General features: G+C 48.8%; 1 protein-coding gene across 4 annotated transcripts in view; it reads left to right on the top strand.

Annotated features, from left to right (window-relative positions):
* The first annotated feature begins 420 nt into the window (after positions 1–420).
* The window catches only part of chka (choline kinase alpha), a 25,777-nt gene continuing 2,069 nt past the window's right edge, over positions 421–24,128 (top strand). Inside the window, exons 1-12 of one of the 4 annotated variants that reach the window (XR_011080174.1) lie at positions 421–924; positions 1,791–1,899; positions 4,993–5,046; positions 10,735–10,848; positions 11,496–11,629; positions 12,952–13,056; positions 14,722–14,780; positions 14,917–15,004; positions 19,370–19,478; positions 19,608–19,714; positions 19,792–19,873; positions 21,308–24,082. Coding sequence is in view for 2 of the 4 variants with exons in the window: in XM_068604169.1 (XP_068460270.1) it covers positions 689–924; positions 1,791–1,899; positions 4,993–5,046; positions 10,735–10,848; positions 11,496–11,629; positions 12,952–13,056; positions 14,722–14,780; positions 14,917–15,004; positions 19,370–19,478; positions 19,608–19,714; positions 19,792–19,873; positions 21,308–21,367 (1,257 nt within the window). In the remaining 2 variants the exon portion in view is untranslated. The other 3 variants (XR_011080173.1, XM_068604169.1, XM_068604170.1) reach the window with 3 other exon arrangements.

The following is a 24,128-nucleotide window of genomic DNA, read 5'->3' as shown; positions in this document are numbered from 1 at the left end:
TATGAAGTTAAAGAAGTAATATTAATAATAATGATTTTTTTTAAATAGAAGGGGCATTAATCAAATAAAATAATATTTTAAGAGTTTTTGAAGAGTTCACCATGCATTTTGGTAGTTCGTACTTTGTCTAAGTGTTTAAAGGTTTAAGAGTACTGCTTTTTATAATTCATATCAGGATCCAATGACATTGGGTTTAACTTGTAAACCGTATGTCTTTATTAGTATGTCGTCATCAGAATTCGTGTCCGCCTGTCGGATAGTCCCTGAATGCACCGTGGAGTCTGTTTTGGTCCTGAGGGGCTGTGTGCGAGCCAGCCAATCAGCTGAGGAGAAGGAGCCACGTGACCCCTCAGCCCCGCCCCGCCCGTTCCCTCGTAAAGCGGCGCGTCCCTCTTCCTTGGTTCATTCCTCCGGTGAGCCTCTACCGCCGGTCCTCTGCCGCCGGTCCCCGTTACTCCTGTTCGACGCCAGAGCGAAGCTCCACATTCTACCAACGACACAAATAAAGACAAAAGAAACAACACGCTTTTTCTTTCTTACATTCACAGAGAGAAACACACATTTCGTGCCGAATAACCGACATAAACCTTCGACTGCGACACAAGCCAAGAGGCTCCGCATCCGCCTCCTCGCTCCGTGGGGGGCGCTCAACTCAGAATATTCTATTTCTTCTCTTTAAGAAACCAACATGAAAACCAAGTTCATCAACGGGGTGTCCTCCTCCCCCACGCTGTCGCTGGGCCTCCTGGTGACCGAGAACGCGCTGCAGGTCCAGCCCGACGTCGAGGAGGACCGCAAGGAGCTGGTCCACCTCGACCAGCCGGACCTGGACACCCAGCGCAAGGCGCTGCTGTGGTGCCGAGAGTTCCTCCACGGCGCGTGGAAAAGCCTGGCCAAGGACGAGTTCCACATCACCGTCATCAGGTAGGCCGGCTCGTGGGAACAGGCCCCGTGCGCGAGGAGGCTGCCGCGGGGTGAACGGAGCCCGTGACGTGAACCGCGAGAGGCCGACCCGAGATGCTGGCGGCTGTTCCGACTGCACTGAATGCATCTTTTGTGTTTTATTAGTCACTCCACGCCGTTTGCGTCACAACACACATGTGTATTGTTATTACATGTGTTCGACCTAAACCTCTATTGTAGCTGTGACCCAGTAGAGGTTCTCTTAAAATGACAATCTCTTGACTTTTTTCCTAAAATAAGCTACTGCCTTCGTTTCTTATGAAATGACTTAATGTGGCGTGACATCTGGCCTCCAGGCCTGTGCCCACAGTGTGTGTAAGGGATTAAGGGTTTACAGGCAGTTGAGCGACGTAATGTGAGACTGTGTTGTGTTGTTCTGTGTCTGGAGGCCATGTCTCCTGGAGGCCATGTCTCCTGGAGCCCATGTCTCCTGGAGCCCATGTCTCCTGGAGGCCATGTCTCCTGGAGCCCATGTCTCCTGGAGGCCATGTCTCCTGGAGGCCATGTCTCCTGGAGCCCATGTCTCCTGGAGCCCATGTCTCCTGGAGGCCATGTCTCCTGGAGCCCATGTCTCCTGGAGGCCATGTCTCCTAGTGCCCATGTCTCCTGGAGGCCATGTCTCCTAGTGCCCTTGTCTCCTGGAGGCCATGTCTCCTGGAGGCCATGTCTCCTAGTGCCCTTGTCTCCTGGAGGCCATGTCTCCTGGAGGCCATGTCTCCTGGAGGCCATGTCTCCTGGAGGCCATGTCTCCTAGTGCCCTTGTCTCCTGGAGGCCATGTCTCCTGGAGGCCATGTCTACATGTAACATGTACCATGTGCCCCCACAGGGGCGGTCTGAGCAACAAGCTCTTCCTGTGCAGCCTCCCCGACAGCCTGGCCTGTGTTGGGGACGAGCCGCGGAGCGTCCTGCTGCGCCTCTACGGGGCCATCCTGCAGGTGGGAGCCGCATCTCTTATCTCTTGTTTGCACGCTGTTGTTTTACTGCAGAGACAGAGCTACAAGTAAGCCAGACTCTTCTCCAGGATGTCCTAGGAACCACGTTCCCTCAGCAGCTCGCAGATATTAGTCCTGTTACAGTTTAGCTGTGTGAAAAGAAGAAGGGACAGGAGAAGATAAGTGCTGCTCCCGACCACGTCACAGTTGTAAAGCGTGTCCGGTTCATTTCCTGTCGCCGGTGTATGTTGGAGGCTGACAGGAAGTGAACATGGACGCCGGCAGTTTGCCGAGCACTGCGATTGTGTTGAAAAGGCCACGCACAAACAGCAGACTCATTTATTTGACTTCCTGTAAAAAGGTTGGACTTTTAACTGTTACTGGTTGTAACTGGGGTCAAAGGTCAATATGAGCTGATAATCACAAACAAACAACCAGATAAACATACTACTGTCTGATGTGACCCTGTCGCCCCCAGAGCTTGTTGTGTGTGTGCGTGTGTCTGCAGCTCATATGCTTGTGTGTGTATGTGTGTGTGCGCGCGTGTTAGCCATTGTTGTACATGATGATGTACCCCCATGGCTGTACATGCATGTGTTCTTTGCCGTAGGCTTCCCAAAGGAGCGTGCCCTCCTGGGTACTCTTGTTCCCAGGTGAACCCACCAAAAAACACGGTACAGTATGAGATCCCTGAAATCTCAGCCTAATACAAAGACGTAACACACACTGACTCATGCAGCACGACACCCGGCTGGGACGACACATGAAGGGAACAACGCCAGCGCCCAAACACCTCCTGTCTGTCTCCTTTCTTCCCTAAAGACGCCGGCTCGTGACTCCCAAGAGAAGTTAGCTGGATATTCTTTTTTTAAGGGTGACTCGCCACCTTTTTCACTGAATAAAAAAAACAGTGTTGAGAAAAGTCAAGCGTGTGCAGTTTGGCGGGTTGTTGCTTCACAAAAGCAGAAAGACACTGCATGTCGGTGTTGATCCCAGCACTAAATGTGTAAGAACGACAGAGATAAAACTCTTCAGCACCTCTGATGTCATGCTGAGTGACGGGAGGTCATAGGCTTCAGAGCGAAGCGGCACATGCTAATCTCATGCACGCCGTTAGCTTTGGCGAGAGACGCCGTCCTGCTGCTTCCTCCGCCTGACGTTTGCCCAATGACTCCTGCATTAAGTATTAACTAAAAGCGGCGCAATAAAAGCCGACGGCAGCTTTTATTGCCGGGACGCCTGAGGGAGAGCCACCGCGCTGCGACCTTCACCAAGGTAACCGCAGCCGCCTCCATCAGGACGGCCGCCTCTCAGGAATGATCTGTCTCACCTGAAGAGCTAACAGGATGCAGCAGCTCTGTCACAGAGCACCGCTGCTCGTGATCAAACAAAGCCCAACTGCACTGGACGCCCCGTTTCTCAGCAATGAAGATATGTGCGTAGCATGTGGGATAATTGTAGTTATAAATAAATAGATCTTTTTTTACCCCGGCTATAATAGACCCTTTTACAGCCGACGCCATAAAAAAGGTACGTTAGCATTCTGGCAACAGAAGTTCTTCCTCCCGGCATCAGGCGAGCTTTAAGCGTCGACTCCGTCGCCAACATCACGCGCTGATGTTCATGTTCACTTGATCCAGTTCAGTTCTGCAGAACTCAAGGCTGCAGGTCCACGAGCCGCCGCGCCTGAACGAAGTCAAGGGTTGGAAACGGTAATGAGCACGTTTGAAGTTGGTGAAGGACACCATGTTCTGTTGCCTCGACTCGTAATGACTCGACCTGTAGCTCGTAATGACTCGACTTGTAGCTCGTAATGACTCGACTTGTAGCTCGTAATGACTCGACTTGTAGCTCGTAATGACTCGACTTGTAGCTCGTAATGACTCGACTTGTAGCTCGTAATGACTCGTTGTAATGACTCCACTTGTAACTCGTAATGACTCGACTTGTAGCTCGTAATGACTCGTCGTAATGACTCGACTTGTAGCTCGTAATGACTCGTTGTAATGACTCGACTTGTAGCTCGTAATGACTCGTAATGACTCGACTTCTAGCTCGTAATGACTCAACTTCTAGCTCGTAATGACTCAACTTGTAGCTTGTAATGACTTGACTTGTAGCTTGTGATGACTCGACTTGTAGCTCGTAATGACTCGACTTGTAGCTCGTAATGACTCGACTTGTAGCTTGTAATGACTTGACTTGTAGCTCGTAATGACTCGACTTGTAGCTCGTAATGACTCGACTTGTAGCTCGTAATGACTCAACTTGTAGCTTGTAATGACTCGACTTGTAGCTCGTAATGACTCGACTTGTAGCTCGTAATGACTCGACTTGTAGCTCGTAATGACTCGACTTGTAGCTCGTAATGACTCGTTGTAATGACTCGACTTGTAGCTCGTAATGGCTCGACTTGTAGCTCGTAATGACTCGACTTGTAGCTCGTAATGACTCGTAATGATTGAACTTGTAGCTCGTAATGACTCGACTTGTAGCTCGTAATGACTCGTTGTAATGACTCGACTTCTAGCTCGTAATGACTTGTAGCTTGTAATGACTCGTAATGGCTCGACTTGTAACTCATAATGACTCGTCGTAATGACTTGTAGTTCGTAATGACTCGACTTGTAGCTCGTAATGACTCGTCGTAATGACTCGACTTGGCTCTCTCTGGCGTAAGGTTTCACGGTGGGCTGCATGTTCAGGTTCTCCGTATTGGTTCTGTGTCGGTAACGCCGTCGTCTCTGCAGGTTAATGTCTCGTAGCTCAACAAGCTAGCGCGCGCCGCCGCCCTTCCTTTGCCAGACTGCGTGCGCACACCTGCGATGGTCTTCGGCGTGTAAAAGGGTCTACCCTCAGTCCAGCCAGCTGCAGCTTTAAGGCTGCAGGACAGCGCTCTACCTGCCTCGCGCTCTCTGACCGCCACCCCGCTCTGTCGCCACGAGAAGGGAGTCAGGCCGGCTACTAGTCCAACCGGCCCCAACGCCCGCTGCTGCTGACACCGCAGGCCTGGTTAGGTTTGGATGTTGACCGTTCATGACGGCTTCACATGTACGCGTGCTCACAGAAGTTCTTTCCTGTTTCTTTTGTTGATAGATGTCCTGTAATAAAGGGGACTCCCGAACCGCAAACAAAGAAAACCCTTTCCAAGTAAGTACCTGATGAAGGGCGTGTTGCCCAGTGATGTGTGGAACCAGTCCTCTGCTCTTTACCTGTGTAGCTCTGTCTCAGCTCTGCTCTTTACCTGTGTAGCTCTGTCTCAGCTCTGCTCTTTACCTGTGTAGCTCTGTCTCAGCTCTGCTCTTTACCTGTGTAGCTCTGTCTCAGCTCTGCTCTTTACCTGTGTAGCTCTGTCTCAGCTCTGCTCTTTACCTGTGTAGCTCTGTCTCAGCTCTGCTCTTTACCTGTGTAGCTCTGTCTCAGCTCTGCTCTTTACCTGTGTAGCTCTGTCTCAGCTCTGCTCTTTACCTGTGTAGCTCTGTCTCAGCTCTGCTCTTTACCTGTGTAGCTCTGTCTCAGCTCTGCTCTTTACCTGTGTAGCTCTGTCTCAGCTCTGCTCTTTACCTGAGTAGCTCTGTCTCAGCTCTGCTCTTTACCTGAGTAGCTCTGTCTCAGCTCTGCTCTTTACCTGTGTAGCTCTGTCTCAGGTTCCTTCCTGCTCTCTCAGTCCTCTGACCTCCTGGTTTCTAACACCTGTTTCCACTCAGTGTGTCCCAGCAGAGCTCGGCTGGAGGAACTGGTTGTTCTGATTTCATTCAGCGGGGAGTTTCTGTAGAGAAACCTGAGTGTGAGCCTCTGGAGGCAGCAGCAGAGGGTTGACGCTCTGGTGAGTTGCTCTTCCATAACGCTGCTGCTTTCAGACTGAGGAAAGCAAACGCTTAACTTTGTCTGTTTGCTTCTGAGCTTCTCCTGAAGTCACAATTTGCATATTTAAAGACATAAAACGTATGAAACCAAAAGCACTTGTCTTAATGTCAGTAATGAACCGGGGGTTCAGGGTGACGTCTGCACTCATATCAATCATTTTTGGACATTTTGTTTTGCTTCATGGAGCCATACAAAGATAAAGCCCTCTCGGTAAACCCTTTGACTGTAACAAGAAACGACCTTATTGAATGTTCCAACTGTAGATTTGTTGGGGAATGAATGAAAATATGAGTCCCTAAAATGGTCTTAATTAAAGAAATGTCAAGGCGGGAGAAGGCTAAATGAGCAGAGACGGTTTAAAGGAAATGTAGAGCAACATGAGCGGGTTCAGAGAGGCCGGCAGCCTGAAGCCCCTCCCCCCCTTCCCCCCACCCCGTGACCTAGAAATCCTGCGCCGCGTCACCACGACCTCTGACCTCGCTCCACACGGCTGAGTCACAGCGCCCGTCATGTGATAGCGGTGAGGTCATCAGTTATCTTCCCTTGTGAGTCCAGCGTGGAGGCGACAGCCGGGCAGAGTCTGGGTCTGCAAAGTAAATCCCTCAGGATTATACAGGCCGTCGCTATAATCCCTGCAGGGCTTCACACGTCTCAGCAGCACGGTGCATGTCACATATACTTTACATGTGAATTCTTAAGAAGTAGTCGGCTCGTGTTACTCCTAATACCCATTGTCAGCGCTTATCGCCAAGATGGCGGTCAGAGGTGTGGCGTGACAGAGTGTGTTTACTCAAGGTGTTATCGCTCTGGCAGAAGTTCACCTGGGACCTAAACCAGTGGTACCGGTTGGTCTTGGTTCAGATGAAACCACACACCGTCCAGGTTTATTGACACAGCAGCAGATCAGCATGTTGACAGGTCACCTGCTGCGTGACGTGGACCTGTGTCGATGTTCAGATTCATTTAAAAAGTGTGTGTAGCTGTGGGAACTCCCTCTATCTGACTGGACAGAGATTGAGGGGCTTTTTCAGTGTTTAATAAGAATGTGACAGCTCTTCTGAGCTTCTGCTGATGATTAACTTTCTGAACGACTTGTCAGCCAAACAGAGCGCTGAAACAAACACACGGCTTCTAAACGAGGTCAGAGGAAATGAAACGCCAGTGGAGGGCCGGCCGTCTGCCGGCCGGTCGATACGAGACCGCTAGTGGACCAGCGACAGGCCGACGCCCACGTGACGATTAAAAGATAGCAGTGTTAGACAGAAGCATGGACTCTACTGGACTCTACTGGACTCTACTGGACTCGACTGGTCCGTTGGGAAGCTTTGAGTTCGGCCACGTCGCGTCCGTCGCCATCTTGAATGTTGTTCCAGTTGAATTGTGTTACTCTTGGTGTTCCCCATCTTCTGTCCCTGCAACAGAGCAGTCAACAGGGTTCTGTCTTCTCCGGTACTTCTGATCGTTCTGGATCAAAGGGACTGTGCTGACGGGTCTCTAAGACCCAGACTGAAGTCTTTGGTTGCAGCTGGGGTTGGGCAATAATACAATATGTTTGGCAAATTCAGAAAACGGTTTCATTTGACTCCTTGTATTGCCCAGCTGCAGTTGCAGCAATGTTCTTCATCATTTTCCTCTGAGACGTCAGCTGGACATTAGATAACACGCTTTCAATGATGAGCTGTGAGCAGGAACTCGATACCTGCGTCTCCCAGAGTCAGAGGTCAGCATGCAGCGTCTCGGCAGGCGGTGCAGTCAGGTGTTGTTTTGAGGAATGTGACATCTCGGAGGCAGCATTGTTTGCTGGAGCTGACTTCCTGCTGGACGCTCGGCGTGAAGCACATTCCCTGGCTGGATGCCAAGGACTCCAGAGCTCAGAGCCAAGTCTCTGCAGCGACTATCTGAAGGTCTTTCACTGACGAGTTCAGATATGAAATGTTACACCTACACTTATGTTCAAAAGTTTGATTCACCTAGAAATGTCCTTATTTTTCAAAGAGAAGCACAGTTTATAATGAAGAGGACATGAAATGACTCATAAATCCACTCTCTACATTGTTAATGTGGTAAAAGACTATTCCAGGTGTAAACGTCTGGTTCTTAAAGAAATATCTACATCGTGTATCGAGGCCCATTTCCAGCATCAGTCCAGTGTTCTGATGGTACATTGTGTTTGATCATCGCCTTGAAAACCCTTGGGAACCCTTTTGAAACCTTGTGCAGTGATGCTACACAGCTGAACACGGCTCTGCTGGTGAGAGAAGCTATAAAACTGTTTGAGCTGGTTGAGCCTTTCCTGGAGGAAGTCAAGTCAAAACATGAGTAGAAATATAAAGTGTTCCGCCTGCTAGCTGCCTGCTAGCTGCCCGCCAGCTGCCCGCCAGCTGCCCGCCAGCTGCCCGCCAGCTGCCCGCCAGCTGCCCGCCAGCTGCCCGCCAGCTGCCCGCCAGCTGCCCGCCAGCTGCCCGCCAGCTGCCCGCCAGCTGCCCGCCAGCTGCCCGCCAGCTGCCCGCTAGCTGGTATTAAGAAGCCGCCATCATTTACGACGGTTTCCCTTTGAATCCCTCAACTCCTCATTGCAGCTCTGACCCGAGACATGCTGTGAAGACTCAGCTCACCCCAGCAGAGTTTGTTTCCCACAGTCTGAATCGTCTGCTCAGGAGCTGCTGAGCAGCCCGGCCTTCTGCCTCGCCACACAAAGCAGTGAAGCAGTGAGGAGCCAGCACACATGCATTGTGTGGGGCTCTGGGTCATGTTGTGTAGAGCAGGTTTTTACCCAGACAACCCCGAGCCCCTGCTGGGCTCCAAGATACGCGTTGAGAGACCTTTGTGTGTCTGAGATCAACGGAGAACAGGTTTTCCCTGTTCTTCAGCTTCCACTGGGACTGGTTGCTCTGAGCGGGTCAACTCCTCCTGGAGCCTGAGTCCAGCTCTCCTCACCGCTCTGATGTCACATCCTGAGAACATGGACCTCAGCGGTCCTCCTCTTTCAGACCCACCTAAGCTCTCCTCACCGCTCTGATGTCACATCCTGAGAACATGGACCTCAGCGGTCCTCCTCTTTCAGACCCACCTAAGCTCTCCTCACCGCTCTGATGTCACATCCTGAGAACATGGACCTCAGCGGTCCTCCTCTTTCAGACCCACCTAAGCTCTCCTCACCGCTCTGATGTCACATCCTGAGAACATGGACCTCAGCGGTCCTCCTCTTTCAGACCCACCCATCCTCACTCAGTTCATCTTGTACAGCCCAAATGCACAAATACAAGGTTTGCCTCTGAGGGCTTTACAACCTGTACTGATGGCAAGTAGTATACACATGGTACACCTAATGAGCAGTATACACATGGTGCACCTAATGAGCAGTATACACATGGTACACCTAATGAGCAGTATACACATGGTACACCTAATGAGTAGTGTACACATGGTACACCTAATGAGTAGTGTACACATGGTACATCTAATGAGTAGTGTACACATGGTACACCTAATGAGTAGTGTACACATGGTACATCTAATGAGTAGTGTACACATGGTACACCTAATGAGCAGTATACACATGGTATGTCTAATGAGCAGTATACACATGGTACGTCTAATGAGCAGTATACACATGGTACGTCTAATGAGCAGTATACACACGGTACACCTAATGAGCAGTATACACATGGTACATCTAATGAGCAGTATACTCATGGTACACCTAATGAGCAGTATACTCATGGTACGTCTAATGAGCAGTATACACATGGTACACCTAATGGCCAGTATACACACAGTACATATAATGAGTAGTATACACATGGTATAATGAGTAGTGTACACATGGTATGTCTAATGAGTAGTATACACATGGTACATCTAACGAGTAGTGTACACATGGTACATCTAATGAGTAGTGTACACATGGTACATCTAATGAGTAGTATACACATGGTACATCTAATGAGTAGTATACACAAGGTACATCTAATGAGTAGTGTACACATGGTATGTCTAATGAGTAGTGTACACATGGTACATCTAATGAGTAGTGTACACATGGTACATCTAATGAGTAGTATACACAAGGTACATCTAATGAGTAGTGTACACATGGTATGTCTAATGAGTAGTGTACACATGGTACGTCTAATGAGTAGTATACACATGGTACATCTAATGAGTAGTGTACACATGGTACATCTAATGAGTAGTGTACACATGGTACATCTAATGAGTAGTGTACACATGGTACATCTAATGAGTAGTGTACACATGGTACATCTAATGAGTAGTGTACACATGGTACATCTAATGAGTAGTGTACACATGGTACATCTAATGAGTAGTATACACATGGTACATCTAATGAGTAGTGTACACATGGTACATCTAATGAGTAGTGTACACATGGTACATCTAATGAGTAGTGTACACATGGTACATATAGTTTGACTGAAGCTCCTTCCTAACAGGACAAGACTTTGTTTTATTGTGATTGTTGTTCAGGTTCTGATTCTTTAGGTCCTAATCTTTCCATAAAGGTCTTATTGACGCTCCAGGAGGCTTTTCTGGTGAATCTGGCTCATATCATGCTGGATGTTCATAGTTATGATCAAAATATCTTTTAAAAGTGATTTCTTTGCAGATATACATGTTTTTCCCAAGACTTTGCTGAACAAATACATACAATAAACACAAGTATTGTAATATTTTGGGCTTCTTACGACGACTCAACCAGGGAAACACTCAAACTGTGAGAGGAGGCCTGGAGACAAACTGGTTCCACAGGCTACCAGGCTGGAGCTGGTCATCGGTCAGATTCCACACAGTTCAGTGTCGACCAGAGTTAACGTGAACGAGCTCTGTTACTGGACACACCTGTTTCTCTCTTTACTGTTTCGTCTTTGTCTCGTTTCTTTCTGTTCTTCTTGCGTTTCACAGCTGATGGGTAGCGCTGTGAATGTTTCTCTTCCTGTGTGTCGTCAGGGTGCCGAGGCCATGGTGTTGGAGAGTGTGATGTTCGCCATTTTGGCGGAGAGGGAGCTGGGCCCTAAACTCTACGGCATCTTCCCTCAGGGCCGCCTGGAGCAGTACGTCCCAGTGAGTCACCTCTATGTTTACTCCATGACATGCATCCTGAATGACTGATTACATTTCATTTTCATTGTTCCATTTCAAAAAGAAGGGTTTGGACGTGCTAAAGTATTATCGATATGCAAATAACACCCATCCTCGTTACTGTAGTTCATGTGTTCACACACACACACACACACACACACACACACACACACACACTGGAGGCAGAAGCATGGCGTATTGTATGACACAGAACTGGTTTCTGTTCGTGGTCATTACTAAAATGTCGATTCATCGCCTCCATGTTCATTTTATTTTGGTTAGTGGTGCACCGTCTAGTGTCAATTTTGCTCTTCAATTTTGATGAGCTCCGACTCTAAAAACCCCTGAAACCACACAGCCACACACACCTGGCGGCACGGCGTGGAATTGCAGAGCGACGCGGTCCCTCGACGCAGAACTTTAAATGCTCAACGACGGCGTCACGTGGACGGCGTCACGTGGACGGCGTCACGTGGACGGCGTCACGTGGACGGCGTCACGTGGACGGCGTCACGTGGACGGCGTCACGTGGACGGCGTCACGTGGACGGCGTCACGTGGACGGTGCAGGTACGGCGGCCATGTGACGCAGAAGCATGAACTTAGCTTGACCCTTGTCCCCGTTCACAGAGCCGTAAGCTGGACACCTGGGAGCTGAGCGACCCGAGCATCTCAGCAGAGGTGGCAGAGAAGATGGCCCAGTTCCACGCCATGAGGATGCCCTTCAACAAGGAGCCCAAGTGGCTGTTTGGAACCATGAACAAGTGAGTCACTGAAGTCTGGAGCTCGTCCTGTCCCACAGCTCGTCCTGTCCCACAGCTCGTCCTGTCCCACAGCTAGTCTTGTCCCACAGCTAGTCCTGTCCCAGAGCTCGTCCTGTCCCACAGCTCGTCCTGTCCCACAGCTCGTCCTGTCCCACAGCTAGTCTTGTCCCACAGCTAGTCTTGTCCCAGAGCTCGTCTTGTCCCAGAGCTCGTCTTGTCCCAGAGCTCGTCTTGTCCCACAGCTCGTCCTGTCCCACAGCTCGTCCTGTCCGGCCCTCAACCCATCAGGGTGAAACTCTCTGAGAGTCCACACGAGGCGCCGTTTCTTGAGAGAGGAACAAGTTCTCTCGAGAGAGGAACAAGTTCTCTCGAGACAGAACAGTTTTTAGAGAGAGGGGAACAGTTTTTAGAGAGAGGGGAACAGTTTTTAGAGAGAAGGGAACAGTTTCTAGAGGGAGGGGAACAGTTTCTAGAGGGAGGGGAACAGTTTCTAGAGGGAGGGGAACAGTTTCTAGAGGGAGGGGAACAGTTTCTAGAGGGAGGGGAACAGTTTCTAGAGGGAGGGGAACAGTTTCTAGAGAGGGGAACGGGTTTGAACAGTTCAGGTTAGCGAGTGATTACTCATCGTCTTATCTTCTCATGTGCTGCTGTTGTGATTACCTTAAGTTTGTTTGTTGTTTGTCTGTGAGGTTTACATTGCACAACGTTTACCAGCATGTGGGGATGAAGTCCATTGTCCACTTCTATGGATTCATAGTTTACAGATTATGTATTGCGTTGTTAATCATTGGTAACATGACTCATGTGAAATCCCTGTGACTGACTTAGTACATTTCCATGACACCAAAGAGAGGAATCAGAAACGTAACATGTATTCGTTCATCTGCACACACACACACACACACACACACACACACACACACACACACACCACTTCTTTTACTCTTACTCTTTTATTGATACTACCACTACTCCTTTTTGTAAAATATGATTATTTGATGAAACTATTTTGTGTTGCTTTACAATCAGTAGTCAACACATGAGAGTAAGTGCTTGTATTCGTAGAAGAGGTCATCATGAGGTCACCATGAGGTCATCATGAGGTCATCATGAGCTCATCACGTGGGGTCACAGTTGTGATCACTGATTCACGTTGACTTTTAAATGTATATGCAGAACGTTTTGACTTTCATATGATCCTGATCTCACAGCGTGTCACTTCACCAGATGTTTTCTCGGGAAAGGGAAAGTTAAAGTGTGTGTGTGTGTGTGTGTGTGTGTGTGTGTGTGTGTGTGTGTGTGTGTGTGTGTGCCGTCAACAGATACCTGAGCCAAGTCATGAGGCTGAACTTCACCAGAGAGTCTCACCTGCGGCGCTTCAACCGCCTGCTGGGCCACAACCTGCCCAAGGAGCTGGACATGCTCAAGTACGTTCCCACTGCGTCCACTGAGAGAACATCACTGGACTTCATGAACTTCTTGGGACCTGAACATAACCCCGCGCGCCTCGTCCAACCCCGAGCCTTAAAGTCCTGAAGTCGAATGTATTGTAACCGGACGCTACGGAGGACACAGACGTTAAGCTGCGTTCACAGAAGACACGCTGTGAATGTTCACGACACGTTACTCGTTTACTTGCTCGACAGTAAGCTGCGTTCACGCTGAAAGTGTTGTGAATGTTCCTCGCTCTTGAAAGAGGGCGTGGCTTATCTCCGTAAAACTAGTCAGTGTTTCCTCCATCCACCATTAAAATAGCCTTTAGTTCTGCTTTATACTTGTTGTGTAACTTCCACATAGTGGAAACTTAAACTCCAGGGTGTCCGGGTTCATCATCTCATCCGTAGCATGACGCTGCTATCACAGTTCTTCAGGCAGCAGTTTGATAGCAGCGGTGGGGGCGGAGCTTCTCAACGCTGAACTTTGCGTCGTGCATCAGCTTTGCATGTAAGGTACTAGCGTGTTACATCCACACTGCTGCATTAGGGCAGGTCTCCGCTGCTCTGCTTGGCTTTTGTCCAGGAGATCAGGCGTCTCTCCCCACGGCCTCTCAAGGCTCTGCTGGTGGGCGGAGCCTCCCCCTGCTGGTGGGCGGAGCCTCCCCCTCAGGCCCTGACGGTGTGTTACAGGATGTTCCGACAGGAGGAGAGTTCTCAACACGCTGGCCGCATCATGAAGATCCAACGTTACGCCGGTGTTGCTTTTTCACGTTGAACTCAACACGATGTCGCACCATTTTGGTATTTCAGATGCCACACCGGCGTGACGGGAGCAGAATGGGCGTGACGATCACCACAGCGCTGCTATTGTGTCGTGGAACTTGTGTTCCAGACAGCAATGGCTGGTGAACCGAGGGCCGAGGGGCTTTTTGGAGTGTAGGGAGCTCCTGAACCCGGTTGTCTCCTCAGTTTGCTCACATTCTTGGTTGCTGTTGGTTAGTTGCTTACTGCTGCTCGTTGTCCAACACTGCAGTTCCTCTCATGGCCACTTGAGGCGAGCTCCAACAGCGAGTCACTTCTTGTTGCATGTCGTAACAAAATGTAGGTAAAATGCATAATGTTTACATGGGGTACAATTCTTTATATTACTAATATTAACGCTTAACGTTTGCGTAATTGTTGACGTGGGCTTTTAGTGACGGGTAGTGGTCGCCTCAAGTCGCTAGCTGCTAGCTGCTAGCTGGCCGCCTTCGGCCCACCAGCAATGAACCTCTTTGCCTGTTTTGAGAGTGTCGTGATTTTCCAAGAAGCCGCCTGCCTCAGAAACCTAGAGGTGACTATATGTCCAAATAACAAAACACCGAAACAACAAAACGCGCCCGCTGTCCCGTCGTGCCGCTGTCCCTTTCACACCAACGCTCGGCTCCATGACATTCCACAACAGCGAGGAGGAATGTCACATCCCTCCCACACAGAGAGGATAACAAGTGACACGTGTAGGAAAGTTTCCAAACATGGTGTTGTACAACATTTACAGAATGTGTTCCCGTATGCCACACGGACGCTGACACAACTTGCATTTCAAAAGGAAGGAATGTCAGCAAGTTTCCATACAGCTTCAAACGCTCTCACTGATCCTCCTCCTCGTGTGTTCAGGTCTCTTCTGGAGGCCACGCGCTCCCCCGTCGTCTTCTGCCACAACGACTGTCAGGAAGGTAAAACATGGACGCCGGCGGCCTGCATCTGCTGCACATTAGCATCTGCTGCACATTAGCATCTGCTGCACATTAGCATCTGCTGCACATTAGCTTCTCTCAATAAAAACTAACTTTGTACGTGCGTCACTTCCAGGGAACATCCTGTTGCTGAAGGGCCGCCAGAGCTCAGACAAACAGCAGCTGATGCTCATTGACTTTGAGTACAGCAGCTACAACTACAGGTGAGTCAGCCACCACCGTAGCACAGGTAGCCACTGTAGCACACAGGTAGCCACTGTAGCACACAGGTAACCACTGTAGCACAGGTAACCACTGTAGCACAGGTAGCCACTGTAGCACAGGTAGCCACTGTAGCACACAGGTAACCACTGTAGCACACAGGTATCCACTGTAGCACACAGGTAGCCACTGTAGCACAGGTAGCCACTGTAGCACACAGGTAGCCACTGTAGCACACAGGTTACTACTGTAGCACACAGGTAATTACTGTAGCACAGGTTACCTCTGTAGCACACAGGTTACGACTGTAGCACACAGGTTACGACTGTAGCACACAAGTTACGACTGTAGCACACAGGTTACTACTGTAGCACACAGGTAATTACTGTAGCACAGGTTATTACTGTAGCACAGGTTACTACTGTAGCACACAGGTAATTACTGTAGCACACAGGTAATTACTGTAGCACACAGGTTACTACTGTAGCACACAGGTTACTACTGTAGCCCACAGGTAACTACTGTAGCACACAGGTTACTACTGTAGCACACAGGTTACTACTGTAGCACACAGGTTACTACTGTAGCACACTGGTAATTACTGTAGCACACTGGTAATTACTGTAGCACACAGGTTACTACTGTAGCACACAGGTAATTACTGTAGCACACAGGTAATTACTGTAGCACACAGTTAATTACTGTAGCACACAGTTAATTACTGTAGCACACAGGTTACTACTGTAGCACACAGGTTACTACTGTAGCACACAGGTTACTACTGTAGCACACAGGTAATTACCGTAGCACAGGTTACTACTGTAGCACAGGTTACTACTGTAGCACACAGGTAATTACTGTAGCACACAGGTAATTACTGTAGCACACAGGTTACTACTGTAGCACACAGGTTACTACTGTAGCACACAGGTAACTACTGTAGCACACAGGTTACTACTGTAGCACACAGGTTACTACTGTAGCACACTGGTAATTACTGTAGCACACTGGTAATTACTGTAGCACACAGGTAATTACTGTAGCACACAGGTAATTACTGTAGCACACAGTTAATTACTGTAGCACACAGGTTACTACTGTAGCACACAGGTTACTACTGTAGCACACAGGTAATTACTGTAGCACACAGGTTACTACTGTAGCACACAGGTTACTACTGTAGCACACAGGTAACTACTGTAGCACACAGGTAATTACTGTAGCACACAGGTAATTACTGTAGCACACAGGTAACTACTGTAGCACACAGGTAACTACTGTAGCACACAGGTTACTACTGTAGCACACAGGTAACTACTGTAGCACACAGGTTACTACTGTAGCACACAGGTTACTACTGTAGCACACAGGTTACTACTGTAGCACACAGGTTACTACTGCAGCACACTGAACCTACAGGAGGGAGAGTTGACTGTCGAGTGTCACACGAGGTTCCTGGCAGTCGGCTCGGGGCCAGCACTGCGTTGTTGAAGGTGATCCTGAGGTCTTGGGTGTGGAGCCTTTTCCTGGAAGGAAACGCAGTTCAGTCTGGTCAGGGTTGATGTTCAGGTGGTGTGTGGACATCCACTGAGAGATGTCGGTCAGACAGCAGAGATTCACTCTGGTGTCCCTGTTTCTGATCAGGGAAATGAGAGGATCAGTTGGGTGTCATCAGCATAGCTATGGTAGGAGCCCTGAGGGACCCCAGTAGTGATAGGACCCAGGACGGAGCCCTGAGGGACCCCAGTAGTGAGAGGACCCAGGACGGAGCCCTGAGGGACCCCAGTAGTGAGAGGACCCAGGACACAGCCCTGAGGGACCCCAGTAGTGAGGGGACCCAGGACGGAGCCCTGAGGGACCCCAGTAGTGAGAGGACCCAGGACGGAGCCCTGAGGGACCCCAGTAGTGAGAGGACCCAGGACGGAGCCCTGAGGGACCCCAGTAGTGAGAGGACCCAGGACGGAGCCCTGAGGGACCCCAGTAGTGAGAGGACCCAGGACGGAGCCCTGAGGAACCCCAGTAGTGAGAGGACCCAGGACGGAGCCCTGAGGGACCCCAGTAGTGAGAGGACCCAGGACGGAGCCCTGAGGGACCCCAGTAGTGAGAGGACCCAGGACACAGCCCTGGGGGACCCCAGTAGTGAGAGGACCCAGGACAGAGCCCTATGGGACCCCAGTAGTGAGAGGACCCATGACAGAGCCCTGAGGGACCCCTGAGGGACCCCAGTAGTGAGAGGACCCAGGACGGAGCCCTATGGGATCCCAGTAGTGAGAGGACCCATGACAGACCCCTGAGGGACCCCGCAGAGCCCTGAGGGACCCCAGTAGTGAGAGGACCCAGGACAGAGCCCTGAGGGACCCCAGTAGTGAGAGGACCCAGGACAGAGCCCTGAGGGACCCCAGTAGTGAGAGGACCCAGGACAGAGCCCTGAGGGACCCCACAGAGCCCTGAGGGACCCCAGTAGTGAGAGGACAAGGTTCAGACACAGATCCTTTCCAGGTTACCCAGAAAGTGTGACGGTGGAGGTATGATGAGAAGAGGGAGAGTGCAGTGCCTGAGATACTGAGATATTATGACCAGTCATAAAGAAATAAGATACTAGTTTTCGTCCTTTCATGGAACTTCATAATTGTTTTATTCTTTAAGAAATATTTTTTAAGAACCGCATCCTGGTTTGACTTTTCTTGATTCTGGTTGTTTGGAGAAAGAGAATCCTGTGAAGAGGTCAAAGCGTTGCTCTCAGCAGCGGTTGCTCTCAGCAGCGGTTGCTCTCAGCAGCGGTTGCTCTCAGCAGCGGTTGCTCTTCACGTTGCTGCTGGTGAGGCGTCGGCAGACTGAACCGATCCGAGGCGACGCCCTTTAATCCTGGGAGAGTTGCTCAGAGGCTTGTGACCCAAAAACAAAATTTGACTTAAAGAATAAAAGACTGTCGGCTCTTTTATTCTTTATGAGCACATAGAGCGAGCTTTATTTATTTTGTATCGCCCCAAATTACAAATATCCTCTGAGGCTTTACCGTCTGTACGACGTCCTCACACCAACCTCCTTTCCTTAAGTCCTCCTCACTGTCTGATTCACATCTCTCCCCATGTGAGTCTTCAGGGGAAAGTCTGCTTGGCTCAAGGGCTTCGCGTAACCAGAAGTCCCAACATCACCTTTCACATTATTGATTTAATTCACACAATTTATTCATGTCATTAATCCTTCAATCATGATTGATCCGTTCTCTATAAAAGAGTTTAATGTCTGATGCTTCAATCTTCTGCTCCTCCTCGTCCTCTTGCCAATGTCTTGAGAGAGACTCAATACTTTGCCAGAGAAGAAGCTCCATGAGGGAAAGGAATGCAGCCCAGGGTTTCTGTGTTTCATTCTTCACGTCCCTCTGTTGGTGCCTTCACTGCAGCGGTTATGGAAGTGAGAAGGCCAGTAGGAACAGACGTGTCCAGGCCTGTGGGGTCACCGTCGGGGTTTCCTCTCTGACTCGCATCCAGCAGTCGCTAGATCACAAGGGAAGGGAACAATGGCATCGCTCTTGAGGGAGCGCTTGTTTTCATCAACCTTGGACGGACTTCAGATGTGAATTCCTCAGCCGTTAAATGATGGGAAACGCTTTGGAACACGCTGGCCTTGGATCAGTTGATCTCAGAGGAACAACCCTCCCCCTGTGACACTGATAAGTCTGCTCATATGTAAAGGAACCATCCACGCAAACCGAGCATGTGCCATCACGTATGTGCAGGGAGAACATGCATACCGAGCATATCCCATCATGTATGTGCAGGGAGAACATGCATACCGAGCATGTGCCATCACGTATGTGCAGGGAGAACATGCATACCGAGCATGTGCCATCACGTATGTGTAGGGAGAACACGCATACCGTGTGTTTTTTTGTTTTTTTTTCTCATTGGCTGATTGGTATCGGACGAGGTTGCTGGACTCCCTGGCAGCAGTGGGAGGGATGTGGTCTTGATAGCAGTGTGGGAACCTTGGTGCTAGAATCCCAGATGGTTACTGAAATGCCTCAAACAGTTGCTCATAGGGAAAGAGGGGCGGCAGCATTGAGTGATTTCTTGACGATGATCATTCCTACCCTATTTTTCACTTAGTTACTTTTTACTTCCTTACTCAAACTTAGTTTGATGGTGACACACCTGCACAGTCTGTAGTGTTAATGGCAATGTGCTCTGCCACATCAGCTGTTCAGCCCCTAAAACAAAGGGCTTCAGGGCAGTTGACTGGGAGTCACAAAGGGAAAAACACATACCATGTGAGTGAAGCGTCCACGCCAGGAGGAGCTCAGCAGCACAGCCGGGGTCGCCAAGTCTGAAGGCAAAGACGTCATCGGTGTCTCTCTGACCTTGCAGGGGCTTCGATATCGGCAACCACTTCTGTGAATGGATGTACGACTACAGCTGTGAGGAGTTCCCCTTCTTCAAAGTGAACGCTCAGGCCTACCCCTCCAAGGCCCAGCAGGTGTGTACACCCTCCCTCCCCTCTTCCCCTCTCCTCCCCCCATCCTCACCCTCTCCTCACCCCCTCCTCCCACTGCGTCTCGAGGTGCTCGCTTGCCACCGCTACTCACGCGTCGTGTCTCATACACAGCTGCACTTCATCGAAAGCTACTTGCGCAACGCCGACCAAGGGTTCGACAACCTGAGCAGAGAGGACCAGATGAAGCTGAAGGAGGAGCTGCACGTGGAGGTCAACAGGTGAGCTCAGACAGGTGAACCGCAGCGTGCAGTCGGTGGAAGGAACCGCGCTGACCCTGTGTTTGTTTGGTCTGCAGGTTCTCTCTGGCCTCGCACTTCTTTTGGGGCATGTGGTCCATAATCCAGGCCCGGCTCTCCACCATCAAGTTTGGATACATGGTGCGTAAATATGTGATCACCTTTCTGCTTGGACATGTTGTATTTTGTATAGCTTTACAGGTGCAAGACCAGTCCTGCATTTGAGTTGAGAACACTCTCAGAGACGAGGTGACAGATTATAGTAACGTGACGTCGAAGAGATAGCTACTGACATTAGCATGCTAACCAGCTAGCCCCAGCTGGTCCTGTCTTTTAGTAGCACGTGTCCCTCCGGCTAACGTGAACTTCAGGCCGTGGCCACACATGAAGACTAAAAGCAGGATGTATGTTCAGCCTGAGTGGACCAGTAGCAGAGCAGCTGCCCCAGAATGCTTTGCAGCCGGTGACGTTTAAATGTCAATGTAGGAAGGAGGAAACGCTGCAGTGGCAGTTTTGCCCTGGAGGATGACGCAGTGTCAATATTTACTGTGTAAAGACAAATACTACAGGAATATATTCTTTTTACTCATCTTACCCAGCTAGAACATGAAAGTTATTACTTTATGCTTTTAACACGAGAAAAACCCAATATTTAAATGCATAAGATCAAGACTATTGATTTACTTATTTGGGCAGCTGCATTACGTCAGAATGGAATTAGAGTTATTTACAGATTCACAAACTGGCAATGGGGTAAAAGTTTCTATAATAGATAGAAAACAACAATTAATACAATGTCAGCATACATACTTAAGCAATAAGGGACTAAGGCAGTACTGTATCTACAATAATGTACACTTCAAGGGTGTTAACACAAACCCTGGATGTGTACATTATTGTAGATACAGTACTGCCTCGAGTCCCTGATTGCTTTCATAATACCACATTTTAAATAGTAATTCCACTTCTTGCATTCAGTTGAATACCATGACATGTAAAGTAACTCCTGTCTGCTTTCTTCAGTAGAATGTTTAAATTAAGGATAATTCACATTTCAAATGCAGTTAAAACTCTTCCTGTGCACACACACATTGTTCAAACCACTGTCAACGTAGACGAGGTTTCACTTTGGGGATACGACACATCGAGAATATTTCTTTTTGATGAAAAGATGCAGGTTTGAATGTTTGACTCTTAACATCCTGTTCAGAGAGGAAACGACAGCCAGGACACTATTTACTACTCTTACACTATATAACTGTGCAGGTGTTTCTAGCTGACATGAAACTCAACACTCACTGCAGCGACGTCGCACATTAACAGTTATTCCATCCCTTTGTGGCTCAGCTTTTATTTTGAAACATCTGCAGGAAGTGTTTCATTGATGGAAGCAGTAACCGTGATGTAAAGTAGCAGCAGAGTACCACGAGACGATGTGTGTTGACGCTGTGTACAAGTATGACTTCCACGTGGTATCCAGAGTGAGTGTGTGTGTGTGTGTGTGTGTGTGTGTGTGTGTGTGTGTGTGTGTGTGTGTGTGTGTGTGTATATATTCATGTGTCCTCTGTGCTGCAGGAGTACGCCCAGGCCCGGTTTGACGCCTACTTCCAGCAGAAGAAGATGTGGGCGGTCTAATGGCGCCGTGAGGAGACTCCACCCAGCTTTACTTATGCTTCCTGCCTCGAGGGGATCCGCTGGCTGCTGTTGGCGTTGTGTTGACCAAATGCTAGCAGTTGATCCTGTGGCTAGGCGCTTAAGGTACCCCCCCCCTCCTTAAAATCCATTGCAGCTCTAAGTTTACACTGTGCGGCTCCCAGAGAGCCGCTCCCCTGACAAAACAAAAAGAATACTGACTTGTACTAACCTTCATCGCCGGTCAGAGCTGCTCTCCTCTGCCTGGTTGGACCACATCACTAACACGTGGGTAGAGAGCAGGAGGGGGAACCGCTAGATTGGAAATGTTGACATTGCATCAATGTGTATGTATTGGTCATTCCCTTATGGAAATGTTCTGTTTGAAATAACCAAAATGTGAACTTCTCTTGGTAGATTGCTGCTCACACAAGCAGCCAGTTGCTAACTATGTATATTATATATAGACCTCAATATGCCAGCTGGCCCTGTCTGTTACTGACGGGCCGACGTGTTTGCTGGTGGACTCGATGGACAGGTCGGAGTGATGTCTACACGAGTAGATGTTACACACCTGCTGCTTGTTCCATTTTCTTTATTTTCCTTTTTTTAAATCATTTGTATTTTATTTTCATGTTTTTCAGGCCAAGTACAGTGTAAAGTCATGTGGAATTCTAAGTCTGTGAATAGTTGAGGTTCCTGTTTCTAGGCGGTTAAACGCCGCCAAAACAAAATGAAAGACGTCAAACTTCGGGTATCGCCATCCCTATTCGGTCTGGTTCTTGGTGGCTTCCCAACTAATAATGCAGCTACGCTAACCAGCTGTGACCTTTTCTCCACTTGCTGAATTTTTACTGACGGTTCGGTAGGTTTATGGTATTAATACAAACATCTGAGACAAGTACATCCTCACTTTGTAGTTTAGCCAAAGAGACATTCCAGATATGCTTCATAAGCCTGGGAACGTTTTGCTAAACAGCTGATGGACTCCATTTCTGCTTTTTTACTTATTCTATCACTGCATTGAAGAAATACGTCACTAATTGAAAGACAGTGGTGCCTTAATGTGGAAATGTTTTCTTTAATGATGTCACTGTTTGTTTGTGCCTCCTGCTCATGATCTGGTGTATATAGTCAGTAACGCTCACTGACTCAATCTATGGGCATCGTCTGCTGTAGCAAGGTGAAAACCTCACTGAATGCACCTGTAACAAAGGAAGCACTGTGTCCTGCAGTGAGGTGAGAGGTTAAGATTGTGTCAGATGAGAGAGAACTGACCGATGCATCCTGAGACGGGTCCAGTTCGACCCAGACGCTAAATGTCTACGTCACTCCTCCACGCTCCAAATATGGTCACTTTTGTTCATTGGTTGCGGGAAAAAAACACACATGGCGACGGCCTTAATCCAAGATGGCGACGGCCTTAATCCAAGATGGCGACGGCCTTAATCCAAGATGGCGACGGCCTTAATCCAATATGGCGATGGCCTTAATCCAACATGGCGACGACAATTCGAGGCCTCAAAAGAATGGTTATGTGGAAGTCCACAAACAAACGTGTGACGTCCCATCACTTCGCCCACTCGTGCGTTCTTTGACTCTACCTCACCCTCTCACGTCGTCACAGCGAGCCGCCCTGACAGTCGGTCGGAGCTCCAGACGTTAGCGCTCCCATTTCTGTTTTTGAGTTTGTGTGTGTTGGCACCTCATGTTGGTGAGAAATGTAAGCTAACGTTAGTCACGATTAGCATTCCTCTTTCCACTCTTTTTATTACTAGCGACTACAAGCTAGCGACCCCAAACTAGCAGTGACGAGGACACTTCATTAGAAATGCTAATGCTATCAGCTAACTTTTCCATGCTAGCATTCTATTTTTCATCGTTTCCCGTGTTCAAAGAGTACAGAGTGAGGAAACCAGACTGCAGTGACTCCTCCGCTAAGGCTAACGCTTCAGTTACTGCTGCTAGCCAATGCAGTGACTCTTGCTAGCCAGGTATTTTAGCTAACGCAAGCTCCATGTATTTGCTGTCCCCGGCTGACTTTTAATTGTTTCTAGATAACTCTTTTTAATACAAGAACCTCTTGTTAAAAAAGAAAGAAAACAGGCTCTTAAATATGCACTTTACTTGTTTTGGAGACCTAAAGGTAACGTTGAATGCTCCTAAAGGTAACGTTGAATGCTCCTAAAGGTAACGTTGAATGCTCCTAAAGGTAACGTTGAATGTTCCTAAAGGTAACGTTGAATGTTCCTAAAGGTAGCGTTGAATGTTCCTAAAGGTAACGTTGAATGTTCCTAAAGGTAACGTTGAATGCTCCTAAAGGTAACGTTGAATGCTCCTAAAGGTAGCGTTGAATGCTCCTAAAGGTAGCGTTGAATGCTCCTAAAGGTAGCGTTGAATGCTCCTAAAGGTAGCGTTGAATGCTCCTAAAGGTAGCGTTGAATGCTCCTAAAGGTAGCGTTGAATGCTCCTAAAGGTAACGTTGAATGCTCCTAAAGGTAACGTTGAATGTTCCTAAAGGTAACGTTGAATGTTCCTAAAGGTAACGTTGAATGTTCCTAAAGGTAACGTTGAATGTTCCTAAAGGTAACGTTGAATGCTCCTAAAGGTAGCGTTGAATGCTCCTAAAGGTAGCGTTGAATGCTCCTAAAGGTAGCGTTGAATGCTCCTAAAGGTAGCGTTGAATGCTCCTAAAGGTAGCGTTGAATGCTCCTAAAGGTAGCGTTGAATGCTCCTAAAGGTAACGTTGAATGCTCCTAAAGGT

This window comes from Clinocottus analis, unplaced genomic scaffold (genome assembly GCF_023055335.1).
Source record: "Clinocottus analis isolate CAN_PGR_092001 unplaced genomic scaffold, fCliAna1.0.p SCAF_64, whole genome shotgun sequence".
In the NCBI taxonomy this organism is placed as follows: Eukaryota; Metazoa; Chordata; class Actinopteri; order Perciformes; family Cottidae; genus Clinocottus; species Clinocottus analis.
This window is presented reverse-complemented; position numbering and strand designations above follow the sequence as displayed.